The sequence below is a fragment of the Heptranchias perlo genome, chromosome 22 (assembly GCF_035084215.1).
Source record: "Heptranchias perlo isolate sHepPer1 chromosome 22, sHepPer1.hap1, whole genome shotgun sequence".
Lineage (NCBI taxonomy): Eukaryota > Metazoa > Chordata > Chondrichthyes > Hexanchiformes > Hexanchidae > Heptranchias > Heptranchias perlo.
This window is the reverse complement of record NC_090346.1, coordinates 8,478,669-8,496,174: the sequence shown is the minus strand read 5'-3', so window position 1 is coordinate 8,496,174 and position 17,506 is coordinate 8,478,669. Positions and strand designations below refer to the sequence as shown.

The 17,506-nt window shown below is 39.9% G+C and overlaps 1 protein-coding gene and 1 long non-coding RNA gene across 4 annotated transcripts in view; both read left to right on the top strand.

Annotated features, from left to right (window-relative positions):
* Nucleotides 1-10,043, top strand: part of sdk1a (sidekick cell adhesion molecule 1a) — a 682,245-nt gene extending 672,202 nt beyond the window's left edge. For all 3 annotated transcript variants that reach the window (XM_068002895.1, XM_068002894.1, XM_068002893.1), the window contains 3 exons: nucleotides 309-429; nucleotides 1,662-1,791; nucleotides 5,199-10,043. In XM_068002895.1, coding sequence (XP_067858996.1) covers nucleotides 309-429; nucleotides 1,662-1,791; nucleotides 5,199-5,477 — 530 coding nt within the window. In that variant the 3' untranslated portion in view covers nucleotides 5,478-10,043. The remainder of the gene's footprint in view (nucleotides 1-308; nucleotides 430-1,661; nucleotides 1,792-5,198) is intronic.
* Nucleotides 10,044-12,069: 2,026 nt separating this feature from the next.
* On the top strand, nucleotides 12,070-15,405 carry LOC137340859 (uncharacterized). The gene is made up of 2 exons (XR_010966888.1): nucleotides 12,070-12,458; nucleotides 12,494-15,405. It is a non-coding gene; the product is annotated as an uncharacterized lncRNA (long non-coding RNA).
* The last annotated feature ends 2,101 nt before the right edge of the window (nucleotides 15,406-17,506 follow it).

Here is a 17,506-nt window from a genome sequence, read left to right as displayed (position 1 = left end):
ATCAACAGTACCCACAAGTAGTTTTTAAAAACTCTTTGGATCAATGTGCCTTTCTATTGACTTTTTATCCCTTAAAATGAAAGCATTGTCCTTCAACTCCTAAACTTTACTTGAACCTTATGCTTTATTTCCAGTAGCATCTGTTGTTGCACAAAACTACAAGTTTAAACCTGCACCGCAACAGGAACCAAGGGCTAGATTTCCCATCTATTAACTATAAATGGCCCATAAATCTAGCCCTCAAGTGTGTATATGGCAGCAGCAAGTCACCTCCCTTCTTTGTTTACTGTATCTAGCTTGTGTTTTAGGTAAGAGTAGTACAAATGTGGAAGAAACTCTCACCTTAGATAACGGAGGGTTTACTGCGCTGGAGCTGAACAGCAGACACCTCACTGTCAAGAGCAATTTTTGTAAGAAGAACGGCACCAGGTAAGGACTGACACAGGATCACAGCTGGGCTCCGTTTGTGCTTATCACTGCATTTATACTGCAGCTTCCACAGTGATTATACACGAGCTTCTCTCCCGATAAGTAAAATTTCAGAGTTGAGAAGGCTCAGGCAGGACTCTCTGCAGTGTCTAAGCATTGAACTTAGCTTCAGGTGGATTTAAAAACTGCCCACGGTGTTGAAGCACTTTTTAAAACAAAAGCAAAATATTGCGGATTCTGGAAATCTGAGATCAAAACAGAAATGCTGGAAACACTTAGCAGGTCAGGCAGCATCTGTCGAGAGAGAAACAGAGTTAACGTTTCAGGTCGATGACCTTTCATCGGAGCTGGTGTTCTGATGAAAGTTTATCGACCTGAAATGTTAACTCTGTTTCTCTCTCCACAACAGATGCTGCCTGACCTGCTGAGTGCTTCCAGCATTTTCTGTTTTTATTTTGAAGCACTTTTTGAACCTAGTTTTATAATGCTCTGGAACTTTGCTTCATGCAATTATCAGATCCAAAACGTATGAGACAACTTCCTCCAAGGGTGTCACCCTGCTTCTCTCCAGAGTCTGCTCAGGACCTGACTCAGATTTATACTGCAACTTTAGTGTCACTGCTCAAATTGCAGTACAAACGCTCCCTTAAGCACTAAATTTTAGCCTCTCGCAAGGAGTATGACCTTCCTGGGATTAAATAATCCGCTAATTAGGTTTGTCACATTAATCTTTTGCGCATCCCCAATTTTAATCGCACCACCATTGGCGGCCGTGCCTTCAGGTGCTTAGGCCCTAAGCTCTGGAATTCCCTCCCTAAACCCCTCGGCATCTCTATCTCGCTCTCCTCCTTTAAGACACTCCTTAAAACCTACCTCTTTAACAGAGCTATTGGTCACCCGTCCTAATATTTCCTTTTGTGGCTCAGAGTGTTTGATAATTTACCTGTGAAGCTCCTTGGGACGTTTTACTACATTAAAGGCGCTATATAAATGTAAGTTGTTGTAAGTAGTATTTTTTTTTAATTTACTGCAAACATCATTTACGTATCATTTATTTATAGCGATACCAATCTTAGTCCATAGTGACCACCTAACATCAATACCATCAATAAGTTGGGCTTTAGACCTGAAATTGTATTTTAAAATGATTTGCTTATTATGACTGCATAAAATAACCCTTTAAAAATGTTGACTGTAGGAGTTGTTAATATTCTCTATCACGGTGTTGCTAGGTTTCCACCCAGGCCCAGCCCAGGAGGGTTACGCTATTCTGATGAGGATTTATGTAATAACTACAATGGAGTAGTGCTGACAGAAAGCACCACTTTGACAGAGAAACCCATTGAAATATCAGAGTCAGAGGTAAGCGCCCACTCTTCGATTACACATAGACATCTGTTTAAGCCTATATCCCCTGGGGCCTACATATCACTGCCCTGCCAGTGAAGGGGTACAGTCACACTGCTGGGCTGTTACTTTTGCCCTCAGATACATGGTGCTATATACTTCTGCTTTGTGTGCCGAACTACTGCAACATACAGGTTTTATAAGGAGAAAGGGGGTCATTACTAGTCCAACTCTCGTACAAGTACCCCTCATGTTGTTGAAGTACAGATCAAGCAATTTACCTGACTCCATCATTTCACTGAAGTTTGGGCTCAAACAGCTTCAAGAAGCAAAACAGAGTCAGTAACGGAGCCTACAGAACAGGAAGGTCCCAGGTTCATTCCCCAGTTTGTGCTGAGTTAACTGAGCTCAGCCGGCAGCAGTCAGGATACTGCAATTGGTCCGTGCACATCCAGGCTCTGCTGGAAGTGTGCCTGGTGTATGGACATGAAGTGAGGACAGGATTGGGTCTGATGGTCAAATTCCCTGATGACACTCTCTCTCCAGGCTCACTGCTTTGAAGAGGTTCTGGAAGTGAACTGTATCCTAGCAACAAATAAGTGCCATTAGGAGAGGAGACAGAAAAATGAGTGAGGAAAACAATTGCTGCAGAAATGTATCAAAATAATGGCTCCATGACAGTGTGTTGGTTTTCCAGTGTGCTGTGCCATGGAATGGTAAAGTTCAGCTTCACATCTAGTGACTTCCTAGCTCAGGTGTAGTGGCAGGAAAGCTTTGAGCAAAGGCCAGATATTTTTTGATTAGGGCTAAGAGAAAATTGGAGGGCCGTGTGACAAAATGAAGCATTTTTATCTTTAATTCAGTTATAATACTAAAAGAGTTTAGAAGTCATGTCCACAGTCTAACCCAGTGGCTCACCATCACCTTCTCAAGAGCAACTAGGGATGGGCAATAAATGCTGGCCTTGCCAGCGACGCCTATATCCCAAGAATGATTTTTTTTTTAAAGTGTTGCAAGTGTTTTTGTTCAGTTTGGTCTCAGCGCAGAAAGCTTGAAGCCAAGCCACATTCAAATAAAAACATAGTGTGATTTGCTCAGTTATGTGTATCACAACCATTATTTTTTAATCTTAGCTGACAGTTAATCAAATCCATAACTGTTGGGGGAGTATTTATTGAGCAGCTATTTTTAAATCATCGGGATAGATTTTGGTCATCAGTGGTAGGACATAAAGCGTTGCCTCGTGTAGCACAGATAATGGAAGGAAAGTCTGCCAGGCTCTGTTACGGGCAGGGATTCTCCCTGACTGATTTTCCTCTTAGTACTGTACCCAAGCGATACTTCACACCAAACGCTGAAGACGAAAATCAATCGAATTGAGTCAGTTTGAAATTTGCAGAGAGATAGATCAGCCCAGTTAGCCCCCACAGCATAATGGTGCATATGGTGTAACAGAGCCTGGCAGACTTTCCTTCCATTATCTGTGCTGCACCAGGCAACGCTTTATATCCTGGCACTGATGACCAAAATCTATCCCAATGATTTAAAAATAGCTGCTCATTAAATACTCCCCCAATAGTTATGGATTTGAATAACTGTCAGCTAAGATTCAAAAATAAAGGCTAACTATAAGAAATAGTTCAGCATTGAAATTGAAAGCATTTATTATTTTCCTTTCGAGGGACTAGTTTAGTAGGAACATAGGAACAGGAGTAGGCCATTCAGCCCCTTGTGCCTGCTCCGCCATTTGATAACATCATGGCTGATCGGTGATCTAGCTCCATATACCTGCCTTTGGCCCATATCCCTTAATACCTTTGGTTGCCAAAAGCTATTTATCTCACATTTAAATTTAGCAATTGAGCTAGTATCAATTGCCATCTGCGGAAGAGAGTTCCAAACTTCTACCACCCTTTGTGTGTAGAAATGTTTTCTAATCTCACTCCTGAAAGGTCTGGCTCTAACTTTTAGACTGTGCCCCCTACTCCTAGAATCCCCAACCAGCGGAAATAGTTTCTCTCTATCCACCCTATCTGTTCCCCTTAATATCTTATAAACTTCGATCAGATCACCCCTCAACCTTCTAAACTCCAGAGAATACAACCCCAATTTGTGTAATCTCTCCACGTAACTTAACCCTTGAAGTCCGGGTATCATTCTAGTAAACCTACGCTGCACTCCCTCCAAGGCCAATATGTCCTTCTGAAGGTGCGGTGCCCAGAACTGCTCACAGTACTCCAGGTGCGGTCTAACCAGGGTTTTGTATAGCTGCAGCATAACTTCTGCCCCCTTGTTCTCTAGTCCTCTAGATATAAAGGCCAGCATTCCATTAGCCTTATTGATTATTTTATGCACCTGTTCATGACACTTCAATGATCTATGTACCTGAACCCCTAAGTCCCTTTGGACATCCACTGTTTTTAACTTTTTACCATTTAGAAAGTACCCTGTTCTATCCTTTTTTGATCCAAAGTGGATGACCTCACATTTGTCTACATTGAATTCCATTTGCCACAGTTTTGCCCATTCACCTAATCTATCAATATCGCTTTGTAATTTTATGTTTTCATCTACACTGCTTACAATGCCCCAATCTTTGTGTCGTCGGCAAACTTAGATATGAGACTGTCTATGCCTTCATCTAAATCGTTAATAAATATTGTGAATAATTGAGGCCCCAAGACAGATCCCTGCGGGACTCCACTAGTCACATCCTGCCAATGTGAGTACTTACCCATTATCTCTACTCTCTGTCGCCTTTCGCTCAGCCAATTTCCTAACCAAGTCCGTACTTTTCCCTCGATTCCATGGGCTTCTATCTTAGCTAACAGTCTCTTATGTGGGACCTTATCAAATGCCTTCTGGAAGTCCATATAAATAACATCCATTGACATTCCCCTGTCCACTACTTTAGTCACCTCTTCAAAAAATTCAATCAGGTTTGTCAGGCACGACCTACCTTTCACAAATCCATGCTGGCTCTCTCTGATTAACTGAAAATTCTCGAGGTGTTCAGTCACCCTATCCTTAATTATAGACTCCAGCATTTTCCCCACAACAGATGTTAGGCTAACTGGTCTATAATTCCCCGGTTTCCCTCTCCTTTCTTAAAAAGCGGAGTGACATGTGCAATTTTCCAATCTAGAGGGACAGTAGAATGTTTACTGTGCATATATATGTACTATATTACTGCTGCTTATATATGTACTATATTACTGCTGCTTATTCAGTTGTTCGTCTGTTGTTTAAGAACCTTGAGGACTAGTTAAAGCTGGGTGAGTAATGACATTGGCTGAAGCCATTAGATCAGATCACCAGCCCACCCATTGTCACAGGGTGTTTGATGTACCTGAGGGGTAACAATAAAGTCACTTGCAAAACTAGGGACAAAACAAAAATTATAAAATGTTACTCTTTTGCAGGCCACTGACAGTGATTACGAAGGTGAATTGCCAAAAAGCACACACTCATTTGTGAACCACTATATGAGCGATCCCACCTACTACAATTCATGGAAGAGACAGCCAAAGGGACTTCCAGGGGCTTCAGCGTACACTTACGAGGAATGCACAGATGGCGAGCAGGAGCCATACTATCCAACTGTGATCACGACACAGAGCACAGGAGGTGCCTACACGACCACAGGGCAGCCTGCTTCGGGATCAAGGACTCCTGTGACCGGGTTTTCTTCCTTTGTGTGATAATCCATTGTACACAGCGTAAGACAATTCCTGAAATATTCCTTCACTCGATGGACCAATGTGCCAGATGAAGTGACTCACAATCACAGTGTGGAAGAAAGCAGTCTAATGGAAAATGTCATCTCCAAAGCTGCCTAAAAAGTGCCTTTTACATGTTGGTAACTTGATTATTCCAATACTGCAGTGGTGTTTATAAAATCTGCATTCCATTCATTTGAATGAGAAATATAGCGCATTCTATGGACATTTTTTCTTATCCTTAACTCCAACGTTTTAAAAAAGTGGTGCCCCAGCTTCATATCCCTTATCTTGGGGAGCATTAAAATTTACCACAAAACAATTTTTTTTAAAACTTGGTGTGGAACCAGCCCAGACAAAAGGAATTAATGCTTCTGCTGTCTGACAGCCAATTCCTGCCAAAAAACAACACAGCATAAAGTTGGCCTTACAGTCCAGAGAAAGACAGAGATTAAATGTGGTCACCTAGTGCTCCCGAGTAAACTGCAGGGGCTGCTGATGTCACCACTGCACAAAAGGGCATCTTTCAGGCAGCTTTTATCATTGCCTTCTGATTTCATCGTAACTTCAGTACTGGGTACCTTAACTGTGAAATAAGTCAAACCTACAGTACCACCGAGCAGCAAAATAACTGAAAGAAGTGAAAACATTTTAATTATTTTCTAACTTTTTAAAAAAACAAGTGACTGCAGTTTAAAGATTATTACCATGCTCCTAATTTGTTCGAAAATGTAAGCAATAGCATGGGGAGAGGGTTAACTTGCAAGTCGAGATTATATGAAAAGCATCACAAAACAGAAAGAATACAAAAAATTAAAGGGATCGCCATCCCACTTCTAATGGCAGTTTGGAAGGTCACAATCTATTAAAGTGGGTTTCCTTTAGTATGAGTGAACAGGATTTAGTCTCAGAATTGCACTTAGTTCAGCTCAGTTTTTATTCTCAGGTTGCTAGGAGTGCGATGACTATTAGGTGCTGTTCGTCTCTCCATCTGTCTGCTTGTCAACACCAAACCCTTTTCACCTCCAGATTTTTCTTTTGTTACAGGATTTTTTACCAACCTTCACAAATAAGCCATCTTGAGAACTATCGGTATGTCCTACCTGTAAAGCTGCAGCGTGTAACTTCAAAACTAAAAAGCTCTTTTTAAGCAGCCCACTGTCTCTGGTGATATAGTATCTGACTCCCAATCACTTGTCCTAGGTCTGTCTCCCCATGTTCAACTGGTATTGGATCTCTCGTTATGATAGGCCTACTGACATGTTCCAACACTTCCCAAGCAGGCTGCAGATTCAGCCTGACTGTGATGGTGGAGTGTGGCACTGAGAGGGAGAAGTGATGACAGAGCTATCCCGTACCCTGAAAGCATTCGTCAACTCACGACAGTTCTAGAGCAACTGTGGAAAAGACAGTGGCCAAACTACTCCTGCTGAAAGACCAAGAAGTATTAGTAGGAACAGCTATAAAGTGGGAAAATGGGAGGGAATAAAAGTATGAAAAATGGATTTTCACCGCTCTTGGGTACATGGATTCCTCTTCGTCTCCATCCTGTTGTCCTTGAACACAAGTTTATCATATTTTCAATAAATCTGGCAAAGACCTAGCTCCTTTCAAATGTGGATGTGCGAATATTTCATTATATAAATTATATTTCATTGTATAGAGTACACTCTGGCCAAATGTGTTATATTTTTTTATTTCTAAATTACAATTTTAAAAGAATTTAAACTGTATATGTCTCTATAAACACTAAATTGTCACCTCAGTAACTAAATAATATGATAATCTGACTTCCACCAGACCTGAGATTTAATTTCTTGTCACCAGACTCTGGGCTTCTATCCAAAATGAGTCTTCTGAGGTGAAGCGGCCTGCCTGCCCCATGTTCTTGACCACAAACTTACAACACTAACAATATCCATCATCACTAAAACAGTGAAGCACCTATAGAATATATTTTATTAACTAAATAAGCCGTGACATTGAATTGTGTAGTTTTTTATAGAAGAACATTAAAGGGGAAAAAATTAATTGTGGAAACTTGATTATTTGTTCTGACTGTGAGATAGGGCACTTTTAATGAAGGTAAAACTTAATGGCATTTGAAAAGAGCATTAGCTGTGTTCCACAATCATGTCATTAAACCACACATTTGAACTTGAATCTGGAGTTAACCTCTAGAATGTGTTGTTTGCGATATTTTGTATTATTTAAATGTATCTAGCTCATTTTACTGTATTTTGAGCTTTGTTATGAGCACTTTTCAGTTGATCATTTTGCCTTTCTAACCAATGAAGTACAATGTCCAACCCAGTATAACATTATGATACTAGATGCAAGATAAATACACTGTCACTAAAGTATATTTACAGCACAGTTTGCACTAAAATCTTCAGTATATCGATAATTACTCATACAGAATATAAATAGCAAAACATATTTATTGTAACATATAAAGCATTTTGCTTTGTTATATATTTATCCCTATTTTTCTATTTTACCATGCTCAATGATTTTGTATACACTTTATGATATACAATACATTTTCTACTTACAATAGTGTTTCTTTACTATTCAAATTAATTTGGACAATTCAAAAAAAAACACAAAAATTATTTCTTTAAAATGTAATTTTCCAAACTCCGTGTATTTCCCAGTGGGTTTGTGAGTATTGCTCGCCCTTTTAGATGAAGAATAGAGTGGGCACATTTTCCTTCGGGTGATAACACATTATAGAGACTTTGTTCACAGTAGTGAGAAACTCACTATAAAGGATTTGTGACCTTTCAGCTTATCCACAATCACGTGGGTGAGGGAATATTTCTCAGTGCGACTTGGTGTAAATTGAAACATTTTCAGTGCCCTCTCATCACTGCAGTGCTAAACAGGTTACAGAATTCCCTCGAGATTGTGGGATGTTCCAATCTCTTCAGCCGCCTGAAAAAGACTCCAAAATCCCTTTAGCTGTTGTGAAAATATTATAAGCATTGGTCTGAATGTGAGGTATTACTTCTGTAAGAATCAACAGTGTTTAGTGAGAACATTCTACCTTGTGGTAGTGCTACTTGACACCATGAAAACAAGGCACATTTTTCTTTGAGAAATACAACAGTTATTTTCGGTTGACTGGTGGATGACTGTAGGTATTTGTGTTATTGAATACAAATCCATTACTTTTGGTGGGAGCTGTATTTAGCAGTTTGGTCCATAGGAAAAAGATCGATTCAGATTAAACTGCTGTGGAAGATCACATTAGACCTGGAGGACACTGTTGGTTTATTTTTATATAGGAGATTATCCTCCAATGGTATCATATAGCGTTTGGATGATGCCAATCCCAGTGTCATCCTAGAAACAAAGGAAACACTGCCTAGCACACTTTGAATGCACTCTCAAGCCATATGAATATTGCTTTAATCAGAATGTCTGCATTTGCATTTTTATTTTTTCAATAAGTTTATTTGGTACTTTGTAAAGGACATGACTGGTACATGTTTTGCTAGCAATATGTATATGAATGTGTATTTTTAAGATACTTTTTTGTACAGCTGAAAATTTGTACCCCCTTATGAAATCCTATTGAAGTATTGAAATAAGTTGAGACAGATGTTAGATTGAGATCTGTCCTTGGCGAAGTGGAGTACACTACAGATATAATGACAAATTTCTTAGCACATTATTATACTCAGTGTACCATTTTAGCAGTATACTTGGCTTTAGTATTTTACTTTAATACAGTGGAACCCTACTGAGATCAATTCTAAACAAAAACAACCCTAAGTGTAACTCCATGTTAAGTTAATTCTCTAGATTTGTTTGCAATAACCTTGCAGTTAAGGAAAAAATTGCTGTAGATTCTACTTTTTGCCACTACATGTAGATGGCACACCTCGTCTCTTTGTAAATATTATGTTGTAGAGGATGTTTGAAGTATGCCAGAGACATGCTTTAGTTAAAGGGTATTGTGCCAGCCATTATTTTAATGAAATCACTGTGTAAGTAGAATGAATCTCTGTGAATCTAAGCTTTAGTAAAGCTGCTCATTTGTTTGTTCATTCTGTTTTCCTAAAGTGTGCTAATTAGAAGTGTTAACAACGTGATTAGCAGCTCTGAACACCCTGTCACACAGTGATGTGACCAATCTGTTATTGTGGCATGGGAAGAAAGACAGAAAAGGCCATCACTTTAAAACTGTGGTCCGAAATGTTTATCTTAAGCTGGAATTTACCTTGCTTATAGAAAGTGCTTTGAGTTGTTGATGTATTTTTTTAAAAACTTGGGATCGGATCTGATCAGAGTTGATCTAATGTTGGCTCTGCTGTTCCACTGTAACAAAGATCATGCTACAGATGCCAGAAAGTAAATTAGCTGATAGTCTCAAACATATGGTTGCTTCTCGGATTGTCCTGGAGCCTCCAAGAATTAAAGAATAATCTCCTGCACACTGCTGCGAACAACCCAGGAGAATAATCATAGGATCGTTAAAAGAATTGTGTTTTTTTTTGTTTTCTTTGAACACTTTCGTTTACTAGTTATGAAAATATTGGAGATGGGGGTGGGGGAGGGGGAAAGGCTGTTTGACTGGGTGGGGCGGTTGGAGATTGGAAGTCATTTGATAACACCTCCAGAAATAGGTCCAACCAGAGCTGGCATTCCCAATCGTATACTAATGTGCACGCCCACTCCCCGTGATTTGAAACAGGAATTGCATCTGCTTTCTGAAAAAGATTTTTTTTAAAGATATGGGTTGATGTAGTTTACAGCATTTTTATAGGGTTTGCTGTTAGAGAGTGTGCAGAGAACCAAACCAATACCGGTGTCGCAGGTAAAAAGGAGCCCATGTGTTATGAGGCATCAGTTACTGTGTACTCAGAATTTGGACAAAAGGTACCAGTAAAAATTAACAGAATGTCAGATTCAAGCAAACATGATGGTAGATTTGGAAATCCCCAAAACACCATCACTGAATGCGCAATAGCCATCACTGATGCACAGTTAGTTCCTTTTTGAAATAAGGTTTTATTTTTTGTTCGTCCCCAATTTTCCTATTTGGTTACTGTGTGATAACTTGATTTATTTTGCCATTTTTAGCTAGAAAGGTAAGTCACCCCAGGTTCTCCATGATCAATGGATAACAGTCTGGAAAGGGTGAGATGAGTTGAAAGTCATTTCCATTCCTAATGTTAAAGAAGTATTTACAATGTCAATTTACATATTGTGTCTAAACAGAAAGATGCTAGTTGATATGTAGTTGCACTTCATAATGAATCTCCCACTCTGCATCTTCGCTTGTTTTCTTACAGTGTCCTAATCTAACCACTTTGTGACATGTTAACCTGGCAGAATAGATACAGGAATTAAATCTGCATCAAGCAGCTAGTGCGTCGGGCTCTATAAACCCCATTATACAGTGTGGATTTCTAGTCCCTTTCTCTGATAATTCATAAGATAGACCAACTGTTGAAAAGATACCTTTGAACATTAACTCAAAGTTACAGCAGTATAGGTTTGGTTCTGTAAAAGTAATTATAGGAAATGGACATCTTTACATCTTGACTCTTGTTTGTGAGAAATCAGTTCAGAGTTTAATTCTTGGCATAATACGGAGAGTACTTGGCTGGTCCCCTTATGCAACAGATGTACAGATCACATAAATCTATGTGATAAGTAATCTATGGGTGGAATTTTTTTAGGGCAACATTGTGTCCATTGGTAATTAAATGAGAGTCTACAGGCAGCCTTTCTGTAACAGGTTTCATACAAATGTCACATTTGTCAAGAGTCTTGGTGGTCAGGTTTTGCTAAATTCAGCCTCTCAACTAGGATTTTACAACATCTACTGCTTAGTCTGTAAGGCTTTTGCCCCTTACAGACTGCTGCCCTTTCTGAACAAAAATATGTTTGCATTTTTGAGAGCAAAGTTATATTTTCAATGTTGAAGTGTATTAATTTAGATGTCGCCAATGATAAAGTACAGCGATGCATACCCAGCATTACAGCTCTTTTAAAACATTGATAATTCCATTTAGAAATGAAAGAATTGTGTGAGAGAATGTGAGCTTCACACAGGTTAAATTGTATAAGAGAATGTGAGCTTCACACAGGTTAAATTGTATAAGAGAATGTGAGCTTCACACAGGTTAAATTGTGTAAGAGAATGTGAGCTTCACACAGGTTGAATTGTGTGAGAGAATGTGAGCTTCACACAGGTTAAATTGTATAAGAGAATGTGAGCTTCACACAGGTTGAATTGTGTGAGAGAATGTGAGCTTCACACAGGTTGAATTGTGTGAGAGAATGTGAGCTTCACACAGGTTGAATTGTGTGAGAGAATGTGAGCTTCACACAGGTTAAATTGTGTGAGAGAATGTGAGCTTCACACGGGTTAAATTGTGTGAGAGAATGTGAGCTTCACACAGGTTGAATTGTAAGGAATCTTACAACACCAGGTTATAGTCCAACAGTTTTATTTGAAAATCACAAGCTTTCGGAGGCTTTCTCCTTCGTCAGGTGAAGTGACTTCACTGACGAAGGAGAAAGCCTCCGAAAGCTTGTGATTTTCAAATAAAACTGTTAGACTATAACCTGGTGTTGTAAGATTCCTTACATTTGTCAACCCCAGTCCATCACCGGCATCTCCACATCAAGGTTGAATTGTGTGAGAGAATGTGAGCTTCACACAGGTTAAATTGTGTGAGAGAATGTGAGCTTCACACAGGTTAAATTGTATAAGAGAATGTGAGCTTCACACAGGTTAAATTGTATAAGAGAATGTGAGCTTCACACAGGTTGAATTGTGTGAGAGAATGTGAGCTTCACACAGGTTAAATTGTATAAGAGAATGTGAGCTTCACACAGGTTAAATTGTATAAGAGAATGTGAGCTTCACACAGGTTGAATTGTGTGAGAGAATGTGAGCTTCACACAGGTTAAATTGTATAAGAGAATGTGAGCTTCACACAGGTTAAATTGTATAAGAGAATGTGAGCTTCACACAGGTTGAATTGTGTGAGAGAATGTGAGCTTCACACAGGTTGAATTGTGTGAGAGAATGTGAGCTTCACACAGGTTGAATTGTGTGAGAGAATGTGAGCTTCACACAGGTTAAATTGTGTGAGAGAATGTGAGCTTCACACAGGTTGAATTGTATAAGAGAATGTGAGCTTCACACAGGTTGAATTGTGTGAGAGAATGTGAGCTTCACACAGGTTGAATTGTATAAGAGAATGTGAGCTTCACACAGGTTAAATTGTGTGAGAGAATGTGAGCTTCACACAGGTTGATAAAGCTTTGCAGGTTTCATACACGTCCTCATTTACATTCCTCATGATTTGATTTACACTACTAGCACAAGATGATTAAACCAGTTGCAATTTATTTTACTCCTGATTTCTACAGGTGTTGGTGACTAAAGTGGCAACAATATTGTAACATGTAATACCCACAATAAAATTATTGTTTTCCAATACTCCAAAATGATGAATAACATATAGCATTGGTTGAAGGCTGTAATCTAATCTCTAGGCTCAGATGAAATTAAGAGCCACTCTTGGGGTTTATGATATTATCTGAACCTCCCCTTTGATAAGGTCACAGTCTTATAATCACTCCATGACAACAAAATTATCATCAAGATAATTATATGCCGTCTACATCAGTGACATCATTAAATTAAAGATTTCATGTACAAATATGAACCTTCATTTCCAAGAGCAGTAATACAGTAAAATAGACAATTGCCAGGAATTTCTTCGGAGCTGCCACCACTCTTGCCATAAGCTTGGCAGGAGTGCGTCAAAATCCCCCTTTATACGTGTAAGCACGGCTTCCACCAAACTTCCGGTGAAGGAGCGGGAGCAGCTCTGAAGAAATTCTCGGCCAGTGTTGTCACTTGGAGATATTTAGGAAATTCAGCAACTCTGAAATAATAACCAAAAATTGGGAGTGGGAGACAGGCAGTGCAGTGGGTTAGACTCGGGCCTTTTGTCTTCAGGACCTGACTACAAACCTAGCCCAGTTGGTGGATGAAAGTCTCTTTCTACCGAATGTGAAGGTCCATTGTGAAATGAGTTGGGGCAGTTCTTTGTCATGGGCCTGAACTCATAGCACAAAACTACCCCAAATTTAGTACTAATTGGCAAAATCTAAGAACCCATATTTTTTTTTATTCGTTCATGGGATGTGGGCATCAGTAGCAAGACCAGCATTTAATGCCCATCCCTAATTGCCCTTCAGAAGATGTTGGTGAGCCGCCTTCTTGAACCGCTGCAGTCCGTGTGGTGAAAGTACTCCCACAGTGCTGTTAGGTAGGGAGTTCCAAGATTTCGACCCAGCGACAATGAAGGAACGGTGATCTATTTTCAAGTCAGGATGGTGAATGATATACAAAATAGAGGGGATGGGGGTGCGAGGAGAAAGCCACTTTGGGTCAGCAGATCTCTTCTGAGATTGGGGCTGAAGCACATTGACCCGGCAGGGAGGCTGGGAGATGATATTTCGAGACACTGGAACCAACCAGATGGACCACAGTCACTTTTCCCAGTCCTGTACATTCCTACGTTCCTAGAGTAGAGTGAACTTTACGCTGCAACTGGCTGTGTTCTACCTGACCTAGGAGTGTTTGATGTTGACACCAGATGTGGGAAATGGAAAGTCCCCAGCATTAACATCCCTAGTATATGAGCACAATTTTTAAAAAAAGTGCTGGACCTGCTGTGTGTTTGTAACATTTTCAGTTTTTACTTTGTGTTTATTTAATGTGTTGGTATCAACACAGTTTTAAGAAGTTCTTAAACCCATAGGCATTACACACGGGAAGTCAAGTCCAAGTGTAGTCTTCAGCTGAAGCGGGGTTAGATGGCGGAGAGTAATTGAACCAGAGAATGTCAATGTTATTCAGTTCCCATTTTGAAGTCATACATTCTGTCCTTAGTTTTACATTTCCATTATAAATTCCTACGTCCACATTTATAATAAAAACTGCCTATATAAATTTGTCACACTCAAAATACGCTCCCTGTTGGCGTTACAAGTTTACATAAGCAATTTCTATTACAAATATGGACATAGAAATTTATAACACAAGGTGAGTGTAATATTTTTAATTTGTGAACCACTCTTAATTTATCACCTCATTGCTCCCACTACCAGTGACAGATTTGTAACCACCTGTGCTTCTCTCTTGTGTAACATCACTCAAAATGCACTCAGAATAACCCAAATTTGGTAAGACAAAATGTATGCTTGCACTGTTGGACATTTTTCACAGTTGAAGTGGGCATAGCATGAAACGGTTACGCCTCCACCATTCCACTTTACTGAAATCCCAGTGATAATACCAGTGAGGGTTTGAAATTGGTGTAATTCTTATATAAGCCGAAATTTCCTGCAATTACAAACAGCTGGGAAAATTTTAAACACCGTCAATCCAGGAGAGCTGAATAATGCAATTAGGTAGACAGCCCTTCACCGACAAAGCTGTTTGTTGTGCAGTATTTCTAGGATGAGCCATTATTCCATTTTAAATGCACTGAGAGCAAAAGGTTCCTTAATGAAGTGGATGAGGGAGAAATGAATCAGCTTTGGGAGGGTCAATAATGGGTATTTTATCAGCCAAATTATTAGGTAGGATCACATGGGGACAACTTAACTTTCAAAGATTTTCTCCTAACGAGCCAGCCTGCTTTCAGCCAGATGAAATACAGCTTCAGAATCCACAGCAGTGTGGATCAGGTCTTTCAGTTAATCATTTGTATTCCTGGTATTGTTAATTAGTAACACACTACATTTATCTTCATGCGTCACATTTGTAACGGTTCGATCTGCTTCTACGGCACTGCTGTTTTGTATAACGTAACTTCTTTATTACCTGCACACTTGCTCCCAATTAAAAGAAACAGTTTTGAATTTAGCTTGTCTTTCTTTTTTTGTCCTTGAATAAACATAATTTGATTTCCTTTTTTTCTATCTGCCTCCTCCCAAACATAACCTCCATTCTCAGGAGAGGAGAACTTTTACCACTCTCTAGGTTGCTTTCTACCAAAGCAAATGGGTGATGATAAGCCTCAGTTTCTCAAACTCAGAAGCTCTTCATCATTAAAGAAGCTTCTTTTTCCTGATTATTTTAATTCATCTTTCACCCCCTCCCATGTATAAACTCCATAATTTCTTATGCTGCACTTACTCTGAGAATGGGCCACCTAGCGGTTTGATCCAATGGAGAATGATTTTTGTTCTGCACATGTTCAGTCACACTAGTTGGATGCCCTACTGAATGGCTAACCTTACAAAGGCATGGGGGGTGATTTTAACCCCCAAGAACGGGTGGGTTGGGGGCGGGTAGGAGTTGAATATAGTTTTTTGGGTCGTGACCGCAACCCGGCTTTATTTCCGGGTGTAACATCGGCGCATAAAAGTACAGGCTTCCCACTGGGAATGCAAAGTCCAAAAATATTGTGGTTGGGTTCCAAAATCACCCCCATAATCTCATAAACTTCTAAACACGAAGATCCCGCTAACTTTGTCAGTAAATTTTGATGTTGGTTCGGCGATGCCCAGGACTGAAAGTCTGGAGAATAGAATCATTCGGTATATAGGCATAAGAATGTGGCAGGTACATGGTGGTTCACTAACCCTGGCACCAATTTCTACTGGAGTTCATACTAAAGTCAGATTAACAACAATTTACACTTATATAGTGCCTTTAACGTAATAAAACATCCAAAGTGCTTCACAGAGGAGAAACAAGACACCTGGCAGTGAAAGAAGAGCTTAACCAATGTTATGGTCAAAGAGGCAGAGTTTGAAGGAAGTGAGACATGTTGCTAGGCAGAGAGGTTCAGGGCAACCATTTTAGGGCATAGGGCAAGACTGCTGAGGCTTTGTGACTGAAGGTGGAACATAAAGAGGGAGATGCAAAGGAGGCCAGAGTCAGAAAAGCACAGGACATGAGCTGGCTCATAGGGCTTGAGGAGGTTGCAGAAGTAGGGAAGGGTGAGACCGTGGAAGGATTTGTAAATGAGGACAAGGATTTCAAAGTTGATAGGTTGAACCAATGGAGGGTAGGCAAGGACAAGGGGACTAAGGGAACAGCGCTTATTGCAGGATAGGATGCGGGCAAGTTACAGTTTATGCAAATTAGAACTCAGGAGACCAGCAAGGAGATCATTGGGTCTGTGGGGATGAGGTTGGGGCAGAGGCCAACGATGTTGCAGAGGTGGTCTTGTTGGCGGCTAGGATGTGGGGTTTGAATCTCAGCTCAGGGTCAAGCAGGACTCCAAGGTTCCACTCCACCGGGTGCAGCCTGAGGAAGGGGATGGGATGAGAAGCTGGAGTTTCAGAGTGAAAGTAACGCCAGTTAGGTTGTTTTTTGATCTTGTTTTCGGTTAGAATTTACTATCAGCAGTTCATATTTTTGGAATGATGTGGAGATGCCGGTGATGGACTGGGGTTGACAATTGTAAACAATTTTACAACACCAAGTTATAGTCCAGCAATTTTATTTTAAATTCACAAGCTTTCGGAGGCTACCTCCTTCCTCAGGTGAACGATGTGAAAATGAAATCCTCGAAATGAAATCGCATTTATAATTCACAGAACAATGCTTGGTGATTACAGACAGTTTTTTCAACTGCCCGTTGCCAAGGCAATCAGTGTGCAGACAGACAGGTGTTACCTGCCAGGTCTCAGAATATACAAATCACCAAAAAAAACAACAAACAAAAAAAAAACAGAGATAGAGAGGTTTGTTTGTTTTTTTTTGTTTGTTGTTTTTTTTTGGTGATTTGTATATTCTGAGACCTTGCAGGTAACACCTGTCTGTCTGCACACTGATTGCCTTGGCAACGGGCAGTTGAAAAAACTGTCTGTAATCACCAAGCATTGTTCTGTGAATTATAAATGCGATTTCATTTCGAGGATTTCATTTCCACATCATTCACCTGAGGAAGGAGGTAGCCTCCGAAAGCTTGTGAATTTAAAATAAAATTGCTGGACTATAACTTGGTGTTGTA